The sequence below is a fragment of the Anolis sagrei genome, chromosome 6, assembly GCF_037176765.1.
Source record: "Anolis sagrei isolate rAnoSag1 chromosome 6, rAnoSag1.mat, whole genome shotgun sequence".
In the NCBI taxonomy this organism is placed as follows: Eukaryota; Metazoa; Chordata; class Lepidosauria; order Squamata; family Dactyloidae; genus Anolis; species Anolis sagrei.
The window spans coordinates 23565390-23588002 of record NC_090026.1 but is presented as its reverse complement, the minus strand read 5'-3'; the positions used below and the strand labels follow the sequence as shown (position 1 = coordinate 23588002).

Below are 22613 nucleotides of genomic sequence, written 5' to 3'. Positions count from 1 at the left end.
TAAGTTTGCTACTGTTATTAATTGTAATGTAAACGTCTGATATGCAGGATGTATTTTCATTCACTGGACCAAATTTACCCAAATTTGAATACTGGTGGACTTGGAGGGGGAACTGATTTTGTCATTTGGGAGTTGTAGTTGGTGGGATTTCTAGTTCACCTACAATCAAAGAGCATTCTGAACTCCACCCATGATGGAATTGGACTAAACTTGGTACAAAAACTCCCATGACCAACAGAAAATACTGGGAGGATTGGGTGGGCATTGACCTTGAGTTTGGGAGTTATAGTTCACCTACACCCAGAGAGCACTGTGGACTCAATGATGGATCTGGACCAAACTTGGCACGGATACTCAATATGCCCAATTGTAAGCACCGGTGGAGTTTGGGGAAAATAGACCTTGACATTTGCGAGTTGTAGTTGCTGGGATCTATAGCTCACCTACAATCAACAATGAAATTGCACCACAACTTGGCATACAGAACTCCCATGATCAACAGAAAATAATGGAAGGGTTTGGTGGGCACTGACTTTGATTTTTGGAGTTATATTTCACCTACATCCAGGGAGCACTGTGGATTCAAACAACAATGGATCTGGACCAAACTTGGCACAGATACTCAATATACCCAAATTTTAACACTGGTGGAGTTTGAGGAGAATAGACCTTGGCATATAGGAACTGTTGCTGCTGGGATTTATAGTTCACCTACTATCAAAGAGCATTCTGAACCCCCCCCCCCCCCGACAATAGAATTGGGTGAAACTTCCCACACAGAACCCCCATGACCAACAGAAAACATTGTGTTTTCTGATGGTCTTTGGTGACCCCTGTGACAACCCTTCACGACCCGTCCCCCCCCCCCCCCCCCGGGTCCCAACCACCAGGTTGAGAAATACTGATGTAGTAGAACATGGAAGAATTGGAATGGACTGCAAAACTGAAATGGATCTCAAGATACAACTCTGAATGCTCCAGCACATTCAGCAAAACCAATGAAATGCAAGACAGTGCCCCCTAAGAAAAAAGACTAGTACACTAATCAGGATTGTAGTCCAATGGTTCCCAAACTTTGGTCTTCCAGTTGTTTGGGACTTCAATTCTCAGAAGCCACAGCCAGGTCAATAGTCATGAATTCTGGAAGTTGAAACCCAAACATCTGGAAGACCAAAGTCTAGCCAAACAACTCTCATTTTGCTAGTTTTCTGTTTGCATGATTAAAGTGTATGTTTGTAAGAAACACACAAAAGTTGAGAGTTTACAAGCCCCAGAATCCTCAACCCAGTTATTGGAGGTTTCTGGGACATGTAATAAGACCAAAGAAGCAATGTTTTCAAGCTCTGTAAAAGTGTGATTGCTCATCTATAGCCTAAAGAAATTAAAGTAGCCAGTGTTTCAGCACATCGGGATTCTATTGTCTCGTTCCAGGCCAGAAAAGGAAGAGACTCTGCATGAGAAAAGTCTGTTTCCTGAAAAAGTCTGGAGCCCTTGGCACCTATCATTTTGAGAAGCCATGGACTAGGGCTAGATCTGATGTTTTGTTTAGCTTGGAAAAACAAAGAAGCAAAAAGAATGACAGCGGGATCTTTGGGAAATATCATTTTCTGGACAACTCCCCAAAAACCTCACATATGATCACAATAGCTCCCCCCCCCCCCATGTGACTTCTGATGTGAGAGAATTGGCAGTCTGCAAAGTACGTTGACCAGGGGATGCCCAGATGTTTTGATGTTTTACCATTCTTATGGGAGACTTGTCTCATGTCCCCACATGGGCAGCTGGAGCTGACAGAGGGAGCTCATCCTCACTCTCCCTGGATTTTGCGCAAGGGTTAACCCATTGCGCCACCGGGGCTCCTACTATACTGGCTAAGGATTATAAAACCATACTCTTCAATATTTCACAGATGAAAACCTGGATGCATGTTGTCAAGCAATATCAGAGTGAGACAAAGATGGCAAAAGTAAGGAAGAACACAAACACTGGAAGAGGCTGCGGCAGTTTACTTTTGCCCAAATCTACTGGGAAGGTCAAGGTTCTGCCCACTCCTCTTCTCTCTCCTGAATTAGTTGAATGCAAACTATCTTTTGCACTTTAAACTTGGTTTCAAGCAATCAAAGTAAGTTGAGGATAAAGAGAAAAGCAGCAGGAGAGAATAACTGGGACATTTTAAAAGGACCCAGTAAAGATAGACAACCGAGGATTAATCAGGACTGTATCTGACAAATCAGAAAGAGTTATAGAGCATGATAAATAAGTAAACTTCCAAGAGCCATAGAATCATACAGTTGGAAGAGGCCTCGTAGGCTATCCAGAGGGCTATCTGTGTATTATGTCGCACCCCTTGGATAGTGAACGAAAAATACAGTACTGTCAGCCCTCCATATTTGTGGGTTTAACTTTTTATGACTGGATTATTGGCAGATTAGATTAACAAGATGTTTCTAGGAATCTGTAGGTCCTCCTGTGTGAACCTATGGTTAACATCTGTCAGAAATGGAACCATAGAGGACCTGATCAATTTCTGGCATACATTGCACTGGAAGACCTAGAGATTTGGGCAAAAGAAATAATAAACATTTATTTGTATCCTGCCACCATCTCCCCAAAGGGACTTGGGACGGCTAACAAAGCACTCATCCCCCCGGTGGCGCAGCGGGTTAAACAGCTGAGCTGCTGAACTTGCTGACCAAAAGGTTGACGGTTCGAATCCGGGGAGCGGGCTGACCTCCCGCTGTTAGACCCAGCTTCTGCAGTTTGAAATGTGAGTAGATCAATAGGTATCACCTTGGCGGGAAGGTAACAGCGCCCCATGCATTCATGCTGGCCACATGACCTTGGAGGTGTCTAAGGACAATGTTAAGCTTAGAAATGGAGATGAGCACCAACCCCTAGAGTCATGCACAACTTTACTAACAAAGCACTCCAGGTGCCACACATAAAACAGGATTACATATCATCAAAACAATACACTGAATACAAATTGATAAAATTAAAAAATTAAAACATTCTAAAACACAGTCATTCCTGTGGGTCATTGGGTTTCTTCAAACACAAACTAAAGTGCCAAATAACAATGGTCAACGTCATCATTACTCCAGGTCAAAGACCATGTCAATAGCCATGTTTTTAGGCTCGAATGGAAGGTTTGGAGATTTGGGGCTAATCTAATCTCTATAGGGAGGGCATTCCAGAGCCGGGGAGCCACTACAAAGAAGGTCCTCTCTCTCATTCCCACCAACCGCACTTGAGATGGTGGTGGGACTGAGAGAAGGGCCTACCCTGCCGATCTCAAAGCCCGTGCTGGTTCATAGAAAGAGATGTGGTCTCCAAGATAGGTATAGCATATACGGCTTTATAGGTAATAACCTGCACTATGAATTGGGCCCAGAAACTTGTCAGGAACTAGTGGAGCTCCTTCAATAGGAGTATGGTATTCCAAGTTAGATGTTGTTTTTTTCAGGTAGTTTTCTACTCACAGTTTCCCCACTTTTCCAGGGGTTCTGCTCCAGGGACTATGGAAGACTGTCTATGAGTAAAGGTAGGGCAGGATGTATGTAATTTTACAGTTATTTTATTTATTTATCATATCAGGAGAAAACCAAGGGTATAGCTGTGACGTATTTTAAAAACACAAAGTTTAAAAACTTGGCATTCTATTAAATGTTTTTTGACCAGTAGCTGGCCACTTGGAGTGCCTCTGGTGTTGCTTTAAGGAGGTCCTCCATTGTGTATGTGGCAGGGCTCAGGTTGCATTGTAGTAGGTGGTCTCTGGTTTGCTCTTCTCCGCACTCTCATGTCGTGGACTCCACTTTGTGGCCCCATTTCTTAAGGTTGGCTCTGCATCTCGTGGTGCAGTCTAGTCAGCATCTTCCAGAATGTAAATATCCTTGTGACAGCATCGTGATCCCACATCCTTGCTTTGTTACAAGCACTATAGAAAAAGCACCGTTATGGTTGGCATTCTTTTGGATTCAGTAAAGCTGAGCGCCAAGGTTGGCGAGAGAAGGGGCCCGTCGGCTGGATGCCTCCCTGAGAACCGGACAGCCCTGGCTGCTAGCCTGCCCTTGTTCTGTATCCCAGACATATTAATGTCCTTCCACAGCTGGGAATATAGACCCCATGGGTCACACGCTTCCCTTCCCTTGCTACTCCTGCCTTTCCGAAGCCCGGCTTCTCCCGATTGTAACTAGACGCCTTTCCGACCTCGCAGACACGAACCCCCAGGGGGACCGGTCCCACCTGTTGTTGGGGATGGAAATAGCTGAGAACATAATAAACAGGTGGTTGATATAAAGCAAAAGGGGTGGAGAGAGGAGGGAATTGGGGGGAGTTCTTTGTGGGGAGATGGGGAAGGCTACAGCGGCCGGAGCCAGGATGTCTAGCAGGTGGTGCCTGTTGGCAGCTGAACCTACAGCACGCTGGTTTGGGCCTAGTAAAGGGCTGTCTTAAGGGTGGGACCATGGGGAGGGGAGATAAAGCCATGAATGTGAGGGGGAGAAAAATATATCAAGATGGAGAGTGGGACATCAGAGGGACAAGTGGTTCAGGTCTCTTGAGTGCTGCCGAATTGCAAGAGAAATGTGACGAGAATGTCCCCAAACGCAGCCAGGGAGGGGAATCGCTCTGTTCCAAAAAACCCGGGATTAGCTATTTCGGGACTATTGTGGCGGGCTTCCTCCCGCTGGGACTGCAGCTGTCGGAAGGCCCAACAGGCAGCATGGAAGAGCTTGGAATGGAATTGATAGGGATTCCAAGCGTATCTCTAATGCCTCTCTTTAAAAAAAGAAAACTGAGAATGCATTCACACCTTTTGAAGCTTGGAAAAGTTATCTTTTGGGGCAGGACTACAACTCACAGGTCCGCCAAGCCACCTCTGCTCAGTAAAGAGGAATGGAGTCAGCAGCTGATCTCCATTTCTATGCTGAAGATCCAGCATTGTCCATAGATGCCTCCAAAGTCATGCGGCCAGCATGACTGCATGGAGCTCCAAACAGCATTATACAGATCTATATAATGTCATTCCAAACTTCATTATATGGCAATGTAAATCCATTATCGGAAGAAATGTACTAATTTGAGTTCAATGGGTTAAACCAGGCATCCTCAAACTGCAGCCCTCCAGCTGTTTTGGCCTCCAACTTCCAGAAGCCCTAGCCAGCTTGTTAAATGGCTAAAATTTTGGGAATTGGAGGCTCAAACAGCTGGAGGACCGCACTTTGAGGATGCCTGGGTTAAACCCTTGTTCTGGCAGGACTGATGACCAAATCCAGGGAGCAGGGTGAACTCCCATTTGTCAGCCCCAGCTTCTCATGTGGGGACATGAGAAAAGCCTCCCACTGAATGGTAAAACATCCAAGTGTCTCTTGCGCAACGTCCTTGCAGACGGGCAATTCTCTAACACACCAGAAGCAACTTCCAGTTTCTCAAGTTGCTCCTGACACAAAAAAATGGGGTGTTAACCCTTCCCTGTACTATCCACACACACACACATACACACACAGCTGGAATTACATGCAAAAATGTACTTGTTCCAACTTACAAACAAATTCAACTTAAGAATAAACCTACAGAACCTATCCTGTTCGTAACTTGGGGACTACCTGTATTGTGTATTGCATATTGTGTATGGATGCTGCCAGTTTGGTTACGTATGTATGGTATCTTAGGGACAGGGCCAACTCAAGATATTTTGCTGCCTGAAGTCAAGCTGAAAATAACACCCTACCACCCACATAGGGCATGGCCATTGCACACCCCAGGCCAGCTGCATGATTTTGGCACACAAGGCAGAAAATTCTACAAGCAGCAATTCCTATCTCAGCAGAAAAGTCATGCTTCTTTTTTGCACTTTTATTACTCTCACCTGAATTTGCTTCACCTTCTCTCATAGTACAAATATTCCTGTGTATAGTTATAGTGTGAAGACTTCATTGGAACATGACACTGGTATATATAAGATCCCAAGAAAGCGTGTAGGTACACTGCAGAATTAATGCAGTCTGGCACCACTTTAATTGCTATGGCTCTATGTTGTGGGATCCTGGGAGTTGTAGTTTTACAGTCTGTAGCCTTCTCTACCAAAGAGTGCTGTTGCCTCACCAAATTACAAACCCCATGATTCCACAGCTCTAACTGGAGGTCAGCTGTGACCAACAGTGCTGCAGAATTCAAAGAGGCATGAATGGAGGAAGGGACAAATGAGCCAAGAGGAAGGTGCATCAAGTCAGTCCTGACAGGGAACCACCTTCCAACTAGAAACTGACGTCCTCACTGCAGGAGAACATGCAGATCAAGACTAGGGCTCCACAGCCATCTATGAACCCACCCCCAAGACACTACACTTGGAGGGCCATTATGTCGGGTTACAAGGAATCGCCTAATATGAAAACATTGTTTTACAGTCTTTAGCCTTCTCTGCCAAAGAGTGCTAGTGCCTCACCAAATTACAAACCCCATAATTCCACAGCTCTAACTGGAGGTCAGCTGTGACCAGCAGTGCTGCAGAATTCGAAGAGGCACAAACAGAGAGTGAAAGGGAGAAACGTGCCAAGAGGAAGGTGCATCAAGCCAACTCTGACAGGGACTGCCTTCCACCTGGAAACGACGTCCTCAATGCGGGAGAACATGCGGATCAAGAATAGGGCTCCACAGCCACCTACGAACCCACCACCAAGACACTAGACTTGGAGGACCATCATCCTTGGTCTACAAGGGATCTCTTAGTACAAAAATACAGCTTTACAGTCTGTCGCCTTCTCTGCCAAAGAATGCTAGCGCCCCACCAAATTACAAACCCCATGATTCCACAGCATTGGACCACATCATCAGGTAAAGTAGTGCCAATCTGCATTTGTTTGACCATGTTGATGCACCCAGAGGCTAGGCAAAGAGGATAGAAGGACAACTTGTGCAGAACCTGCATGCATGGAAACAGATCACAGCTATTTGAAGCCAGTTAAATTGTGAATGCTCCTTCCTATGGAATATTGGGACTTGTTGTCTGATGGAAGGAACCATTAATGGAGAAAACATATTACAATGAAAGGGGGGGGGGGGATGAAATAATGCATTGCTTCCAGCCGGAGACTGTTCTTCTATTAGAGGGAGTGACGTGATTATCTCAGGCAGCAAATGTGAACAAAGTCACTATTCTTGGGCAATAAAGTCACTGTTCTTATGACCTCTCTTGATATTCCTCTGTCCGGAGGCAAGGCCATAGAAATAATGTGCTAAATTGAATGCCGTCGTCTCAATGTTGTTAATTTTTTTCCTCACCACCATATGTTTCATTAGGTCTTTCGATCATTAAATGCCAGCAATATTATGGAGTTACTAATTCATTACTGGCCATTTCTAGCCACTGTAAACAATTTAAATGACTTAATGTTAATGGGTCGGTGCCAACACTAACATTTCCAAGATGCAGAACGGAGCTGCATATGCCACCCAAACTGTTCTAGGCACTATAAATTATCTTGCTGCATCAGTTTTGCTCGTGGATAGTTTCCAAGTTTCCAGGATGTATCTACACTGTAGAATTAATTTGGTTCAACATCAGTGCCATGGCTCATTGCTGTGGAAACCTGGGATTTGTAGTTTGGTGAGGCACCAGCGCCCTTTGGCAGAGGAAACTAGCTGCCTGTAAAACTATTATTATTATTATTATTATTATTAGAAACACAACAAGATGAGTCCATAGCAGACACTCTTCTGGCTGTTGTATTGGATCATACATGTTGGACACTTCCCAAGTGTCTAGGACTGTGTGGTGTATTGGTGAATAATGCATGCAGATCCCAGTAAGGTGGCCTTCTGCAGCTGGCAGATGGCAATTTTGTAAGCGCTGATTGTGTTTAAGTGCAGGCCAAGGTCTTTAGGTACTGCACCCAGTGTGCTGATCAACACTGAGATCACCTTGACTGGCTTGTGCCAGAGTCTTTGCAGTTCGATCTTTAAATCCTCATATCGTGTCAGCTTTTCCAGTTGTTTCTCTTCAATCCCACTGTTGCATTATTATTATTATTATTATTATTATTATTATTATTATTTACAGTATTTATATACTGCCTTTCTCATGCCTGAGGGGATTCAAAAGTGATTTACACAGAAAAAATGGCAAAATTCAATGCCAGACATACATAAACCAAATCACAGATCAATACCATATAACTAAGCATAAAATCAATAAAACAATTCACTATCAGATAAGAAAAAGGGCTCAATGTACATAAGCTGCCATCCATGGCCTCAATGTGTGAGGAGGTGAATATTTAAAAACAGAGTTGAAAATACAAATGGAATCTCCTAAACATGCCAACATTTAGGGCACTGTTTCGCAACCTGGGGGTCTGGACCCCTGGGGGTCGTGAGAGGATGTCAGAGGGGTCGCCAAACTTTTCAAAGCAGTGGTGGGTTGTTTATTGTTGTTGATGTTGTTGTGTGCCTTCAAGTTGCTTCTGAGTTATGGTAACCCTATGGTGACTCTATCACAGTGTTTCTCAAGCTGGAAGGCAGGACCCCTGGGAGAGGGTTGCAAGGGGGTGTCAGAGGGGTTGGCAAAGACCATCAGAAAACACAATATATTTTGTTGGTCATGGAGGTTCTGTAAGGGAAGTCTGGCCTAAATCTCTTGTTGGTGGGGTTCAGAATGCTCTTTGATTGTAGGTGAACTATAAATCACAGCAACTACAACTCCCAAATGTCAAGGTCTATTTTCCCAAACTCCACCGGTATTCACATTTGGGCATATTGATTATTTGTGCCTAGTTTGGTCCAGATCAATCATTGTGTGGGTCCACAGTGCTCCCTGGATGTAGGTAAACTACAACTCCAAAACTCAAGGTCAATGCCCACCGAACTCTTCCAGTGTTTTCAGTTGGTCATGGGTGTTCTGTGTGCCAAGTTCGGTTCAATTTAATTGTTGGCGGAGTTTTTGATTGTAGGTGAGCTATAAATCCCAGCAACTACAACTCCCAAATGACAAAATCAATCTGCCCCCAACCCCACCAATATTCATATTTGGACATATTGGGTATTTGTGCCAAATTTGGTCCAGTGAATGAAAATACATCCTGCATATCAGATATTTACATTGCAATTCATAACAGTAGCAAAATTACAGTTATGAAGTAGCAACGTAAATAATGTTATGGTGGGGGGTCACCACAACATGAGGAACTGTATTAAGGGGTTGCGGCATTAGGAAGGTTGAGAAACACTGGTTTAGGGCCTCCGTGTGCTTTAATCCATCTCTGTCTGAAAAGTCACACAGGTTCCCAGATCTGCTTTATGATGGAGAGAAGAAAAAGGGGCACCGCTTCCCATTCTTTAGACCCTGCACTATATAACCTTCTCTGTGCAATAAAGTAATAAAATGCTCCAATTCCTGGCTGGCAGCTGGCAGCAGCTGGTGGTGTTTTAGAAACACAAGAACACAGGAAATGGCCTTACGGTAGTTTGGGCTATTTATCCACCTCCATGGACACATATATGGCGGGCCCTTCACAATTGCTATGGTTTAGAGTACAGGAACCCCATAAAATAAAAAGGGGAGATAAAATAAATACTTTTTTCAAACTTAAGTCTACATCTCTCTTGACATTTGTAAGGCCTCCAGCATAATTTTATGTTCAACTTCCAGTGGACCATCCTGGAGAACCTACAAATGCTAAGAAAAGGAATCTCTAGGTCAGTGGTTCTCAACTTGTGGGTTCCCAGATGTTTTGCCCTCCAATTCCCAGAAATCCTAACAGCCGGTAACTAGCTGGGATTTCTGGGAGTTGTGTAGGCCAAAACACGTGGGGACCCACAGGTTGAGAACTACTGTGAGTCTAGTAGCCTCATCATACTAGAGAATGAATCCACTTTAAATCTGGTTTCTGCCTCCTGCAGAATTCTGGGGTTTGTAGTTTAGGGAGGAGCCTTCAACAGCCTCCATAAACTACAAACCCCAGAATTCTGCAGAAGGCAGAAACCAGATTTAAAGTGGATTCATTCTCTAGTGTGATTAAGTAGTTGGTCTTCCAATACAATTCAATGGTGATTCCTAGAGTAAACGTATTAATCAAGCCTGTGAATAAATCAAATCCACAAAAGTCATCTACTTTGGTTGGCAATGGCTCTGTAGAGTCTTTGAAACTTCTGTCTCAGGGACAGGATTTCAAATAATAATTATAATAACTTCTCCACCCTACTGATTTTAATAACTGATTTGCAAAGCATCTTACTATGACTAAAATGGCCCAACCCCAGGATCATGTGCATTCAATGTGAGCTCAGGACGAACCAAGAAGAAGATCTATGGCTCTCTGTTAAGCAAAAGAGGTGGGAAAACCCATGAAACCCAGCTGATTTCGGTGCTAACTAGGGCAGAAGAACAGATGTCCACAGTAGGTTTCATTATATACAGGGAATCTGATTTGTCACACAAAAAGACTGCAGTGAGTTTGGTTTTTGGCTTCGTTTTCATCCAGACTTAGGTATCAGGCAATAGATCAGTTTTCTTTGTAACAATCTGAATCATTCAAAAGAGAGTGATCAATATGCTCCATTTGCCAATCACTCCACTAAGAAAATCCAACAAATGCTATGTTCAGCAAAGGACAAGAGGGATCCTCTCACCTCTGCGGGAATTACCATATACCATGCAGCTGTGGACAAGTCTCCATAGGGACTACCAAACGCACATTGCCCAAACAGAAATCAAGGAACATGAAAGGCACTGCAGACTAATTCAACCAGAGAAGTCTGTCATAGCAGAACACCTGATGAATCAACCTGGGCACAGCATATTATCTGAGAGCGCAGAAATGCTGGACCACTCTAACAACCACCATGTCAGATTTCACAGAGAAGCCACTGAAATGCACAAGCATGTGGACAATTTGAACAGAAAGGAGGAAACCATGAAAATTATCAAAATCTGGCTACCAGTATTTTTTTTAAAAAAACAAACCCTAAAATCAGGACAGTCAAAACACCTGAAGGGCCCAAGTTTCCCCATGCCTGGGCTAAAGGGAAATCCTTGCTTTACCAAGAAGGGACCAGTAAAGGTTTGGAAGCTTCCCTGGTGAAAGAAAACTCAGCACAGTCAACAATTCCTCCTGCAGGAGAGCTAAAGCTTAAAAGCAATCCTTACAGAGATGGAACTATCCAAAACGGACAAAACAGGTTCAACTCCAGAAACCATAGTGGCTCTGGGTTGTTGTGTGTTTTCAGGGCTGTATGGCCATGTACCAGAAGCATTCTCTCCTGACGTTTTGGCTGCATCTATGGCAGGCATCCAGAGGCTCACAACCTCTGGGGGTGCTTGCTATAGATGCAGGTGAAATGTCAGGAGAGAATGCTTCTGGAACATGGCCATACAGCCCCGAAAACACACAACAACCCAGTGATTCTGGCCATGAAAGCTTTTGACAACACAATAATACATTGTTAGAATATTATTATTATTATTATTATTATTATTATTATTATTATTATTGCTCTTCTTTTGCTGACAGTTTTTATTGGATCAGAGGTTATGTGTTCTGGACTTTGAGCAATCCAGTGGTTCCAGCCATGAAAGCCTTCGACAACACATAGGGCCCTTTCACACAGCCCTATATCCTAGAATACCAAGGCAGAAAATCCCACATTATCTGAGTGCGGACTCAGATAACCCAGTTCAAAGCAGATATTGTTGGATTTTCTGCCTTGATATCCTGGGCTATAGGGCTGTGTGGATGGGCCCCCAGTGTCTCCTTATGGCAATCTGAAGCACTGCAGCTGGCCTTTCCAATTCCCAGCATCTCAGACATGGGAAAATAGAGAAGCTGCATGCAAAGGGATAGGGCGGCATTTCCTAAAACCGAAAAGGAAATGGAGAAAAGCTGTGACCAATCCTAGTAAAACAACCAGGAGGCAATTGGCGAAGTTTTGTGTTCTGTACCCATCGAAGCTGCCAACGTTCTCCCTGTCTGCTGCCAATACATATTATGGTACATGCACCAGCCAGTAGAAGTTCAACATGTGAATCTTCACCAACCACTATTTGCTCTGTGCCAGCCTTGCCCATTGAATTTCCGCTTGAAAGACTGTCCTCAAACAGCAGAAAGGGGACATTTTCAGAGAGCCGGGGTGTTCCAGGAAAAATAACACCCCTTTTCCCACCAGACGAGATCTGGGTATATTGACTTTTTTCTGGGAAGACGCCTTCACTCATCCACACTCTTGTATTTAATTTTATGTCGTCCTCCTTCCAGGAAATTAAGGGCAATCGACATGGTCTTTCTTTAAACACCAGGTCCACCCTTTTTAACATCACCAGGAAGCCCAGTTGGATTGGATAAACTAAAGAAGGAGAAAGAGAGTTATTGTGTAACTGCCCGGGGTGACCTAATGTGTTTCATAACAGAGTGTGGATTTGAATCTGTTTCTCTCTGGTCTTAGTCTAACTCTCTAAACCAGAGCTGGAGAACCTTTTTCTACCTCTGATGATGTTGGGCGGAGCCAGGGAAAGCAGGGCTGGGTCCAATAATGAGTGGAGCCAAGTGGGTGGAGATTGCCAAATTACAAGATGCCATCTCTTTCCCTTTCTGTGCCACCCTAACTCTCAATCTCACACTCTCCACCCCCTGTCTGTCCCACTTTCACTGATGCATCCTTCATGTTAGGTGATCTCTCGTTGTCCGAGCAGGATAGTCTACCAAGATCAGGGTATGGTGGGTCCGTAGGTGATTGTAGAGCCCTATTCTTGACTTGCATGTTCTCTCGCATTGGTTTCCAGGTGGAAGGCAGTCCCAGTTGGGGTTGGCTTGATGCACCTTCCTCTTGGCATGTTTCCCTCTTTTGCCCTCCATTTGTGCCTCTTCAAATTCTACAGCACTGCTGGTCACAGCTGACCTCCAGCTGGAGCGCTCAAGGACCAGGGTTTCCAGTTCTCAGTGTCTATGCCAGACTTTTTAAGGTTGGCCTTGAGCCCATCTTTAAATCTCTTTTCCTGCCCACCAACAGAAAACGGAATGTTTGTGGTCATCCTTCATAATGATCCTCGTATCAGAGTCTCCATATCCTCACCTGTCTAGTGGGGGCACAGTTTAGACCAGTGGTTCTCAACTTTCCTAATGGCGCAACCCCGTAAAACAGTTCCTCATGTTGTGGTGACCCCCAACCATAACATTATTTTAGTTGCTACTTCATAACTGTAATTTTGCTACTGTTATGAATTGTAATGCAAATATCTGATATGCAGGATGTATTTTCATTCACTGGACCAAATTTGGCACAAATACCCGATGCGTCATTTGGGAGTTGTAGTTGCTGGGATTTATAGTTCACCTACAATCAAAGAGCATTCTGAACTCCATCAACAATGGAATTGAACCAAACTTGACACACAGAACTCCCATGACCAACAGAAAATACTGGAAGACTTGGTGGGAATTGACCTTGAGTTTTGGAGTTGTAGTTCACTTACATCCAAAGAGCACTGTGGACATTGATGGATCTTGACCAAACTTGGCACAAATGCTCAGTGTGCCCAAATATGAATGGTGATGGAGTTTGGGGAAAACAGACCTTGCCATTTGGGAGTTGTAGTTGCTGGGATTTATAGTTCACCTACAATCAAAGAGCATTCTGAACTCCATCAACAATTGAATTGAACCAAACTTGGCACACAGAACTCCCATGACCAACAAAAAATACTGGAAGGGTTTGTTCAACGTTGACCTTGAGTTTTAGAGTTGTAGTTCACTTACATCCAAAGAGCACAGTGGACTCAAACAATGATGGATCTTGACGAAACTTGGCATAAATACTCAATGTGCCCAAATGTGAATGGTGGTGGAGTTGCGGAAAATAGACCTTGACATTTGGGAGTTGTAATTGCTGGGATTTATAGTTCACCTACAATCAAAGAGTACTCTGAACCCAACCAGTGATGGAATTGAGCCAAACTTCCCATACGGAATCCCCGTGTCCAACAGAAAATACTCGAAAGATTTGGTTTTCTGATGGTCTTTGGCGACCCCTCTGACACTCCTCCTTGCGACCCCTCCAAAGAGGTCCTGACCCCCAAGTTGAAGAATGCTGGTTTAGACACAAAGGCAAGTCTAGAAAGTAGTGTGTTAAAAACACAAAAACACAATTGAGAGATGAAGCATTTGGCAACCGTAACAGCCACGTGATTTCAACAATTCACAGAACATCCTTGGGATCTAAGGTCCCTGCTGGCCTTGGAAAGTATCCAGGCGCCTTTCTCTTTACCCGAGAGAGACACGGAAGGGAGGTGTGGAGTATGGATGGATTCTTTCCTGATACCTGGACAGCATTTATAACTTGGTCCTCAGCCCAGAGCGTATCCGTGCAGCCTGGCTTACGAACACACAAAGCTGTCTTAAACTGAGTCTGACCACTGGTCCATTTGGCCTCGCATCCTTCGCTTTGACTGACAGCGTCTCCCCAGGGTTTTAGGCAGAGGTTTTTCTCACCACCTGGAAACTGATCCTTCTTCATTGGCAATGCCAGGAATTTAACCTGAGACCTTCTGTATGCTAAACATGTGTTCTTCTATCTGGGGATGGTATGGGTTGTGGTCCAACACAACTGGAAGACACCAGATTAGGATGATGACTACACTACTGGAACTAAGCCTATGTACACAGAAAAGAAGTGATGGTATTATCTGTCCAATTTGCTCCTGGCTCTAATTTTCCCTGACTGCTGTTGTCTCTTTGTCTTTGGGGCAGTGAACAGCCTTCTCATTCTTCTTAAAGTTTCACGGAGAACTTGAGGACATAACTTTCTGGACCACAGAGGCCTTGCTGGCTGGAATAATCCTGAGAATTTATTTATTTATGACATTTATATCCCGGCCTTCTCACCCAAAAGGGGATTCAGGATGGCTTACATAATTGGCATTATTCCATGCCCAAACAACAACAACAATTAAAAGAAATTAAACAACATATGTAAACATTAGATGACTATTGTTTGGTGCATCTTTATATACTATAGAATTAATGCAGTTTGACACCACTTTAATTGCTGTGGTTCCGTTCTATGGAATTTTGGGGATTTGTAGTTTGGCGAAGCACAAGCATGCCTTGGCAGAAAAGGCCACTCTGTAAAACTATAACTCCCATGATTATGTAGCATTGAGCCATGGAAGTTGAAGATGTACTCAAAGTCCAGAACACATAACCTCTGATCCAATAAAAAACTGTCAGCAGAAGAAGAGCAATAATAATAACAATAATAATAATAGCTAACAATGTATTCTTGTGTTGTTGAGGGCTCTCATGGCCAGAATCACTGGGTTGCTGTAAATTTCCTGGGCTATATGGCCATGTTCCAGAAGCATTCTCTCCTGACATTTTGCCCATATCTATGGCAGGCATCCTCAGAGATTGTGAGGTCTGTTGGAAACTAGACCAGTGAGGTTTATATATCTGTGGAATGTCCAGGGTAGGAGAAAGAACTCCTGAGGGTCAGCTAACACCTTGCAACAAAAGATTCCCCAAAGCAGCAACCAGGCAGGCTTTGAAGTAGCAAGGCCATTGCCAGTGCCATCCTATGAGGCTGAGAGACTATCACTTGTCCATGGTCACCCAATGGGTTTCTATGACTGAGTAGATATTCAAACCCAGACCTTAGAATCATAGTATAATGATCAAACCACTACATAATGAATCTCTTGAGTCCTCCAGGCAGGAAGCAGCCAGGGTTTGAAGCTGCAAGGTCATTCAATGCTAATCAAGGTGGCCAATTGCAGCATTCACACATGCCTCAAGCAGTTCTTTCTCCCACCCTGGACATTCCACAGATAGATAAACCTCACTTGCCTAGTTTCCAACAGACCTAAAGATGCCTGCCATAGATGTGGACAAAATGTCAGGAGAGAATGCTTCTGGAAGGTGGCCATACAGCCCGGAAAACTCACAGCAACCCAATGTATTCTTCTTGTTGTTATGGTTTATCATCTATGCATGTTCTCCAGCTCTCTCTGCACCCCAAGAACTAGGAATGATGTAAGCAGAAAAAAGTCACTCTCATGCTTCTTTCTCATAATTTGCTCGGTGATGACTATCTTTGGAAAGCAATTCAACTTTTCGGATGGGAACAGGAAGGACCCATTCCTTGGGAGCATCTCTTGCTTCAAGGGGAGGGCGTAGCTCTACCCACCAATGCCACCACGCGCTGGCATCAACAACGTTGCAGGCTCCCTACCTCCCCAATTATAACCCAGCCCAACCCTGTAGAGCCAGTTTCAAGCACTTAGGATTCCCATCTGACAGGTATTCTGGGTGGCAGCCAAAGGCGTCTGGGGAGACAGAAGCCGTCTGGGCCAAAACCTGGGGTTAAAAGTGAGAGGGAATGCGGACAGGGGTGGAGAATCCGTCTCCCTCCCTCCCTCTCTTCCTACCACTGCTGCAGCTGCCCAATAAGGATCCCGTGCAAAATCGACTAGGCTCCGTCTGTCTGCCATCGGGTGGGACAGGTGGCCATATAACTGTGGGATGGGTTGCATGTGGGCTTCTTCTTCTTCTTTTTTTTTTTGAAGGCTGGGGGTTTGTGGGGCCAAGCAACATTACTCAGAGAAAGGGAAGGAGGAGGAAAGAGGGGATAATCCTGCCAAGCGATGGGGCGAGGAAACATCTGCAGTGCCAAACCTCCCCAACAACTGGAGAGTCACCCTTCTCTTCCTCGTCTCCTTTTTTAAGGCTACCAACCATCAACACAACATTCCCTTTGTCCCGGGCTGCAACCGACCCAAAAAATAGTGATCGACTATTGTGATTTTATTTTGTATTGTGTACTAATCTTGTATGGCTTTTTATTTTTATCTTTATTATATTTATTATTATTTTAAGTTGTATATTTGCTTTGATGTAATTGTTGGGCTTGGCCTCATGTCCCCTTGGGGAGATGGTGGCGGGGTATAAATAAAGATGATGATGATGATGATTATTATTATTATTATTGTGCCAGCATAGATGACATTCACACTAACCCAGTGTTTCTCAACCTAGGGGTTGGGACTCCTGAGGGTTTCAGAGGGCTCACCAAAGACCATCAGAAAACACATATTTCGGATGGTTTTAGGAACCCCTTTGGTGTAATCCTTTGGGTTCACAGTGCTCTCTGGATGTAGGTGAACTACATCTCTCCTAACTCACGGTCAAATCATCCCAAATCTTTCTGGAGTGGAAGTTTGGCCCAATCCTATCATTGGTGGGGTTCAGAATGCTCTTTGGTTGCAAGTGAACTATACATCCCAGCAACAACCACTCCCAAATGTCAATGTCTATTTTCCCCAAACTCCATCAGTGTTCACATTTGGGCATATTGAGTATTCATGCCAAGCTTGGTCCAGATATGACATTGAGTCCATAGTGCTCTCTGGATGTAGGTGAACTACAGCTCCAAAACTCAAAGTCAATGCCTACCAAACCCTTCCAGTATTTTCTGTTGGTCATGGGAGTTCTGTATGCCAAGGCTGATTCAATTACATTGTTGGCGGAGTTCAGAATGCTCATTGATTGTAGGGTAACTATAAATCCCAGTAACTACAATTCTCTAATGGCAAAATCAACCCCTACCCTAACCCCACCGGTATTCAAATTTGGACGTAGCAGATATCTCTGCCACATTTGGTCCAGTGAATGAGAATGCATCCTGCATATCAGATATTTACACGACAATTCATAACAGTAGCAAAATTACAGTTATGAAGTAGCAACAAAAATAATTTTATGGTTGGGGTTCACTACAACATGAGGAACTATATTAAGGGGTCACAGCATTAGGAAGGTTGAACAACACTGGACTAGAGTCTCCTCTGGAGGTTTTTTTAAGCAGAGGGGCTTTGGCTGAGTTTAGGTGCAGGGCAGAATGGAGTTGGGCTGGATGGCCCTTGGGGTCTCTGCCAACGCCATGTATAAATATGTGAAAATATGTGAAAGGGTGTCATAAGAAAGAGGGAGCAGACTTGTTTTCTGCTGCCCTTGAAGCTAGGAGCAATGGGTCCAAATTCTACCTGAACGTTAGGAAGAACTTCCTGACTATATGAGCTATTCTGCAGTGGAACTCTCTGCCTCAGAGTGTGATGGAAGCTCCTTCCTTGGATGCTTTTAAACGGAATGGCAATCAGTCACTGTCAGGAGTACTCTGATCGTGCTTTTCCTGTATGGAAGGGATTGGGATAGATGCTAGATGGCCCATGTGGTGTCTTCCAACTCTATGAATCCATATGCAAAATAGCTATGGATTGCTGTGAGTTTTCTGGGCTGTATGGCCATGTTCCAGAAGTATTGACTCCTGATGTTTTGCCCACATCGATGGCAGGCATCCTCTGAGGTTGTGAGGTCTGTTAGAAACTAGGAAAATTGGGTTTATATATCTGTGGAATAATGTTCAGGGTGGGAGAAAGAACTCTTATCTCTTTGAGGCAAGTGTGCATGTTGCAATTGGCCACACTGATAAACACTGAATGGCCTCGCAGCTTCAAAGCATGCCTGCTTCCTGCCCAGGAGAATCCTTTGTTGGGAGGTGTTAATGCTGGACCACTCTAACAACCACCATGTCAGACTACACAAGGAAGCCATTGAAATCCACAAGCATGTGGACAATTTCAACAGAAAGGAGGAAACCATGAAAAGGAACAAAATCTGGCTACCAATGTTAAAAAAAGAACTCTAAAATCAAGAGGAACACTCTCAAAAGAGGGGAATTCCAGAAAAGAATCAATCAGGGCCAGCTTATTTTTTTATTTGGGTTGTTGTAGGTTTTTCGGAATATATATGGCCATGTTTAGAAGCATTCTCTCCTGACGTTTTGCCTGCATCTATGGCAAGCATCCTCAGAGGTTCTGAGGTCACGGGCTATATGGCCATGTTCTAGAAGCATTCTCTCCTGATGTTTCACCTGCATCTATGGCAAGCATCCTCAGAGGCTGTGAGGTCACAATCTCTGAGGATGCTTGCCATAGATGCAGGCGAAACATCAGGAGAGAATGCTTCTAGAACATGGCCATATAGCCCGAAAAACCTACAGCAACCCAGTGATTCCAGCCATGAAAGCCTTCGACAATATGTATTTTTTTATTTATTTATCATATCAGAAGTGAACCATGGGTACAGTTATAATGCTTTTTAAACTTGGCATTATATTAAATGTAAATCATGGCCAGCTAACACCTCCCAACAAAGGATTCCCCCGGGCTGGAAGCAGCCAGGCTTTGATGCTGCAAGGCCTTCAAGGTGGCCAACTGCAACATTCACACTTGCCTCAAACAGACTAGAGTTCTTTTTCCCACTCTCACAGATATGTAAACCCCACTTGCCTAGCTTCCAACACACCTCACAACCTCTGAGGATGCCTGCCATAGATGTGGGCGAAGCGTCAGGAGAGAATGCTTCTGGAACATGGCCAGACAGCCCGCAAAACACAGCAACCCAGTGATTCCGGCCATGAAAGCTTTCAACAACATAACTAGCTGTGCAACCAACCCACTGTCCCTTTTGCAGGCACTCACCTGCCCTCTGCAGAGCCCTGGACCCTCGAAGGAGCACCAGCAGGAGTCCGAAGACCACCAAAAGCATCTCTGGAAGCCCTTGTTGGGGACCCCGAGGCTGCCCCGCCGAGGGAGGGCGCCAGAACAGCCAGGGAGCCCCACAAGGGCGGGCGGGCAGGCGGGGGAGCCACGGAGGAGGCGGGTCCTGGAGGAAGGGGTCGGGGGGCTGCTAGCCGTGCTGTTGGGGCTCCCTCTCTCCGGGTTCCTGGCCCGGGGCTGCCATGGAGGGCGATCTAGGGCCGAAGGGGAAAGCCCGACGGTCTTCTCTGCTCTGATGCCACTTTCCCCAAATCCGCCCCGACTCGGGTTTCGACAGCTCTGGGAGTGGGATGCTTATGGGTCTCTCTCTGTGTGTGTGTCTCTCTTCTCCGCCTTTCTCTTCCTCTCCCACGCCAGGTGTCACGGCCAGGTGGGTGTCTCCAAGGCATCCGAAGCTAGAGCCTCAGCTCGGCGCCACCCGGACGGAGCCGCCTCCCCGCCACGCGTGTCTCTCGCCTCCGGAGGCTGAAGAAGGGCGCCCGCGAGGAGATCCCCAGGCTCGGAGGGCTGTGTGGGGCTGCTGCCTCTCCTTCTCGTCGCCCAGTCTCCCCCCAAGTGGCTCCCTTGGCGGACGGAGGCAGAAGGGAAGGAGGCTCCCCCGCCATCCCCACCCCGCTCCCCGCAGATCTCCCCGCCCCGAAGACAGGCCGCCCTGGGACCTCCCCCTCCCTCCCTCTCTCCCTCCCTCCCGCCCTCCTTCCTTCCTTCCCGGAGGAGGAGGAGGAGGAGGAGGAGGAGGAGGGGCCCGAGTCTTCTCCGCTGCTTGCCTCTTACTTCACTTACTTTCTTTGGCTCATTTCTCCCTCTCTCACGTTTCCTCTCTCTCTCTCGGATTCCCCCTCTCTGTCATTCCCCCCTCTTCCTCTCTCGCTTCCCCTCTCTCGTTCCCCCTCTCTTTTCCCTCCTCTCGCTCTCTCTCATCTTCACCCCTCTGGCATATCCCCCCCCCCTCTCATTGTCTTCTTGTTTCACTCCCTCTCTCATTTCCTCCTCCTTTCACTCCCTCGTTCTCTCTTCTTTCACTCCCTCTCTCATTCCCTCCTTCTTTCACTCCTTCTCTCAGTCCTTCTCATTCCCTCCTTCTTTCACTCCCTCTCTCACACCCTCTCTCTCATTCCCTCCTTTCACTCCATCTCTCATTCCCTCTCTAATTCCCTCCTTCTTTCACTCCCTCTCTCATTCCCTCCTTCTTTCACTCTCTCTCTCAGTCCTTCTCATTCCCTCCTTCTCTCTCTCTCTCTCTCTCATTCCTTACTTCTTTCACTCCCTCTTTCCCTCTTCTTTCACTCACTCTCTCACTCCTCTCTCATTCCCTCTCTCATTCCCTCCTTCTTTCACTCCCTCTCTCAGTCCTTCTCATTCCCTCCTTCTTTCACTCTCTCTCTCATTCCCTACTTCTTTCACTCCCTCTTTCCCTCTTCTTTCACTCCCTCTCTCACTCCTTCTCTCTCATTCCCTCCTTTCACTCCATCTCTCATTCCCTCTCTCATGCCCTCTCGCCTTTCCTCTTCTTTCACTCCCTCTTTCCCTCTTCTTTCACTCCCTCTCTCACTCCTTCTCTCTCATTCCCTCCTTCTTTCACTACCTCTCTCATTCCCTCCTGCTTTCACTCCATCTCTCATTCCCTACTTCTTTCACTCCCTTTCCCTCTTCTTTCACTCCCTCTCTCCCTCACTCTCTCATTCCCTTTCTCTCATTTCCTCCATCTTCCACTCCCTCTTTTCCTCTTCTTTCACTCCCTCTCTCCCTCCCTCCCTCATTCTCTCTCACTCATTCTCTCTCTCCCATTCCCTCACTCTTTCCCTCTTCTTTCAGTCCTTCACTCACTCCCTCTCTCTTTCTTTCCCTCTCTCACTCCCTCCTTCTTTCACTCCTTCTTTCCCTCTTCTTTCACTCCCTCTCTCATTCACTATCTCTCATTCCTTCCTTCTTTCACTCTCCCTCTCATTCCCTCCTTTTTCACTCCCTCTCACATTCCCTTTCATTCCCTCCTCCTTTCACTCCCTCTCATTCTCTTCTTTTTTCACTCCTTCTTTCCCTCCCTCACTTAAGCCCTCTCTCAATCCCTCTCTCATTCCCTCCTTCTTTCACTCCCTCTTTCCCTCTTCTTTCACTCCCTCTCCCTCCCTCCCTCCCTCTCTCTCATTCTCTCTCTCCCATTCCCTCCCTCTTTCCCTCTTCTTTCACTCCCTCTCTCCCTCCCTTCTCTCATTCCTTCTCTCTCATTCCCTTCTTTCACTCCCTCTCTCTTATTCTCTCTCTCTCATTCCCCCCACTTTCATGATAGATAGATAGATAGATAGATAGATAGATAGATAGATAGATAGATAGATAGACTCAAACAATTGGAGCTCAAGGGTCATGCAGTCCATCCCCCTGCCATGCAGGAAGACACAATGAAAGCACTCCTGACAGGTGGTCATCTAGTAACACTTTCCAGAGAGGTTCCCTCAATCTTTTTTCTCTCTCATCCCCTCCTCTCATCCCCTCCCTCCCTTCCTCAATCCCCCCTCTCTCTTTCTTTCATTTCCTCTCTCTCATTCCCCCTCTCACTCCTTCCATCTCTTTTTCTCATTCCTCCTCTCTCCTATTCCCCCCTTCCCTTTCTCTCTCATTCCCTCTCTTCTTTGCACATAGCCTTGAAATCTGAGATGGGGCGGAAAAGCAGACGAGAAAGAAGCAAAAAGCGGAGGGAAGGGGAAAGGGGCTGGAGCTGAGAGAAGCTGTGCCCAGGCATCTACACTGGAGAATGAATGCAGTTTGACAGCTCCCAGGATTCCCTAGCATTGACCCATAGCAGTTCAAGTGGTGTTGAACTGCATTGATTCTACAAGATGTACCTTCAGTTGAGGGTTGATGTTGGTGTGATCACTGCCTTGCAACTAAATCCGGCATGGACAAGCTTTGGCCTTCCTCCAGGTGTTTTGGACTTCAACTCCTACCATTCCTAACAGCCTCAGGCCCTTTCCTCCCCCCCCCCCCCCCAGTCGCTTAAGCAGCTGAGGGGGAAAAG

The 22613-nt window shown here is 45.7% G+C and overlaps 1 protein-coding gene across 1 annotated transcript in view; it reads right to left on the bottom strand.

Moving 5' to 3' along the window:
• Positions 1-20208, bottom strand: part of KREMEN2 (kringle containing transmembrane protein 2) — a 51015-nt gene extending 30807 nt beyond the window's left edge. Inside the window, exon 1 of the mRNA XM_060780577.2 lies at positions 19523-20208. Coding sequence (XP_060636560.1) covers positions 19523-19589 — 67 coding nt within the window. The 5' untranslated portion in view covers positions 19590-20208. The remainder of the gene's footprint in view (positions 1-19522) is intronic.
• Positions 20209-22613: the final 2405 nt, after the last annotated feature.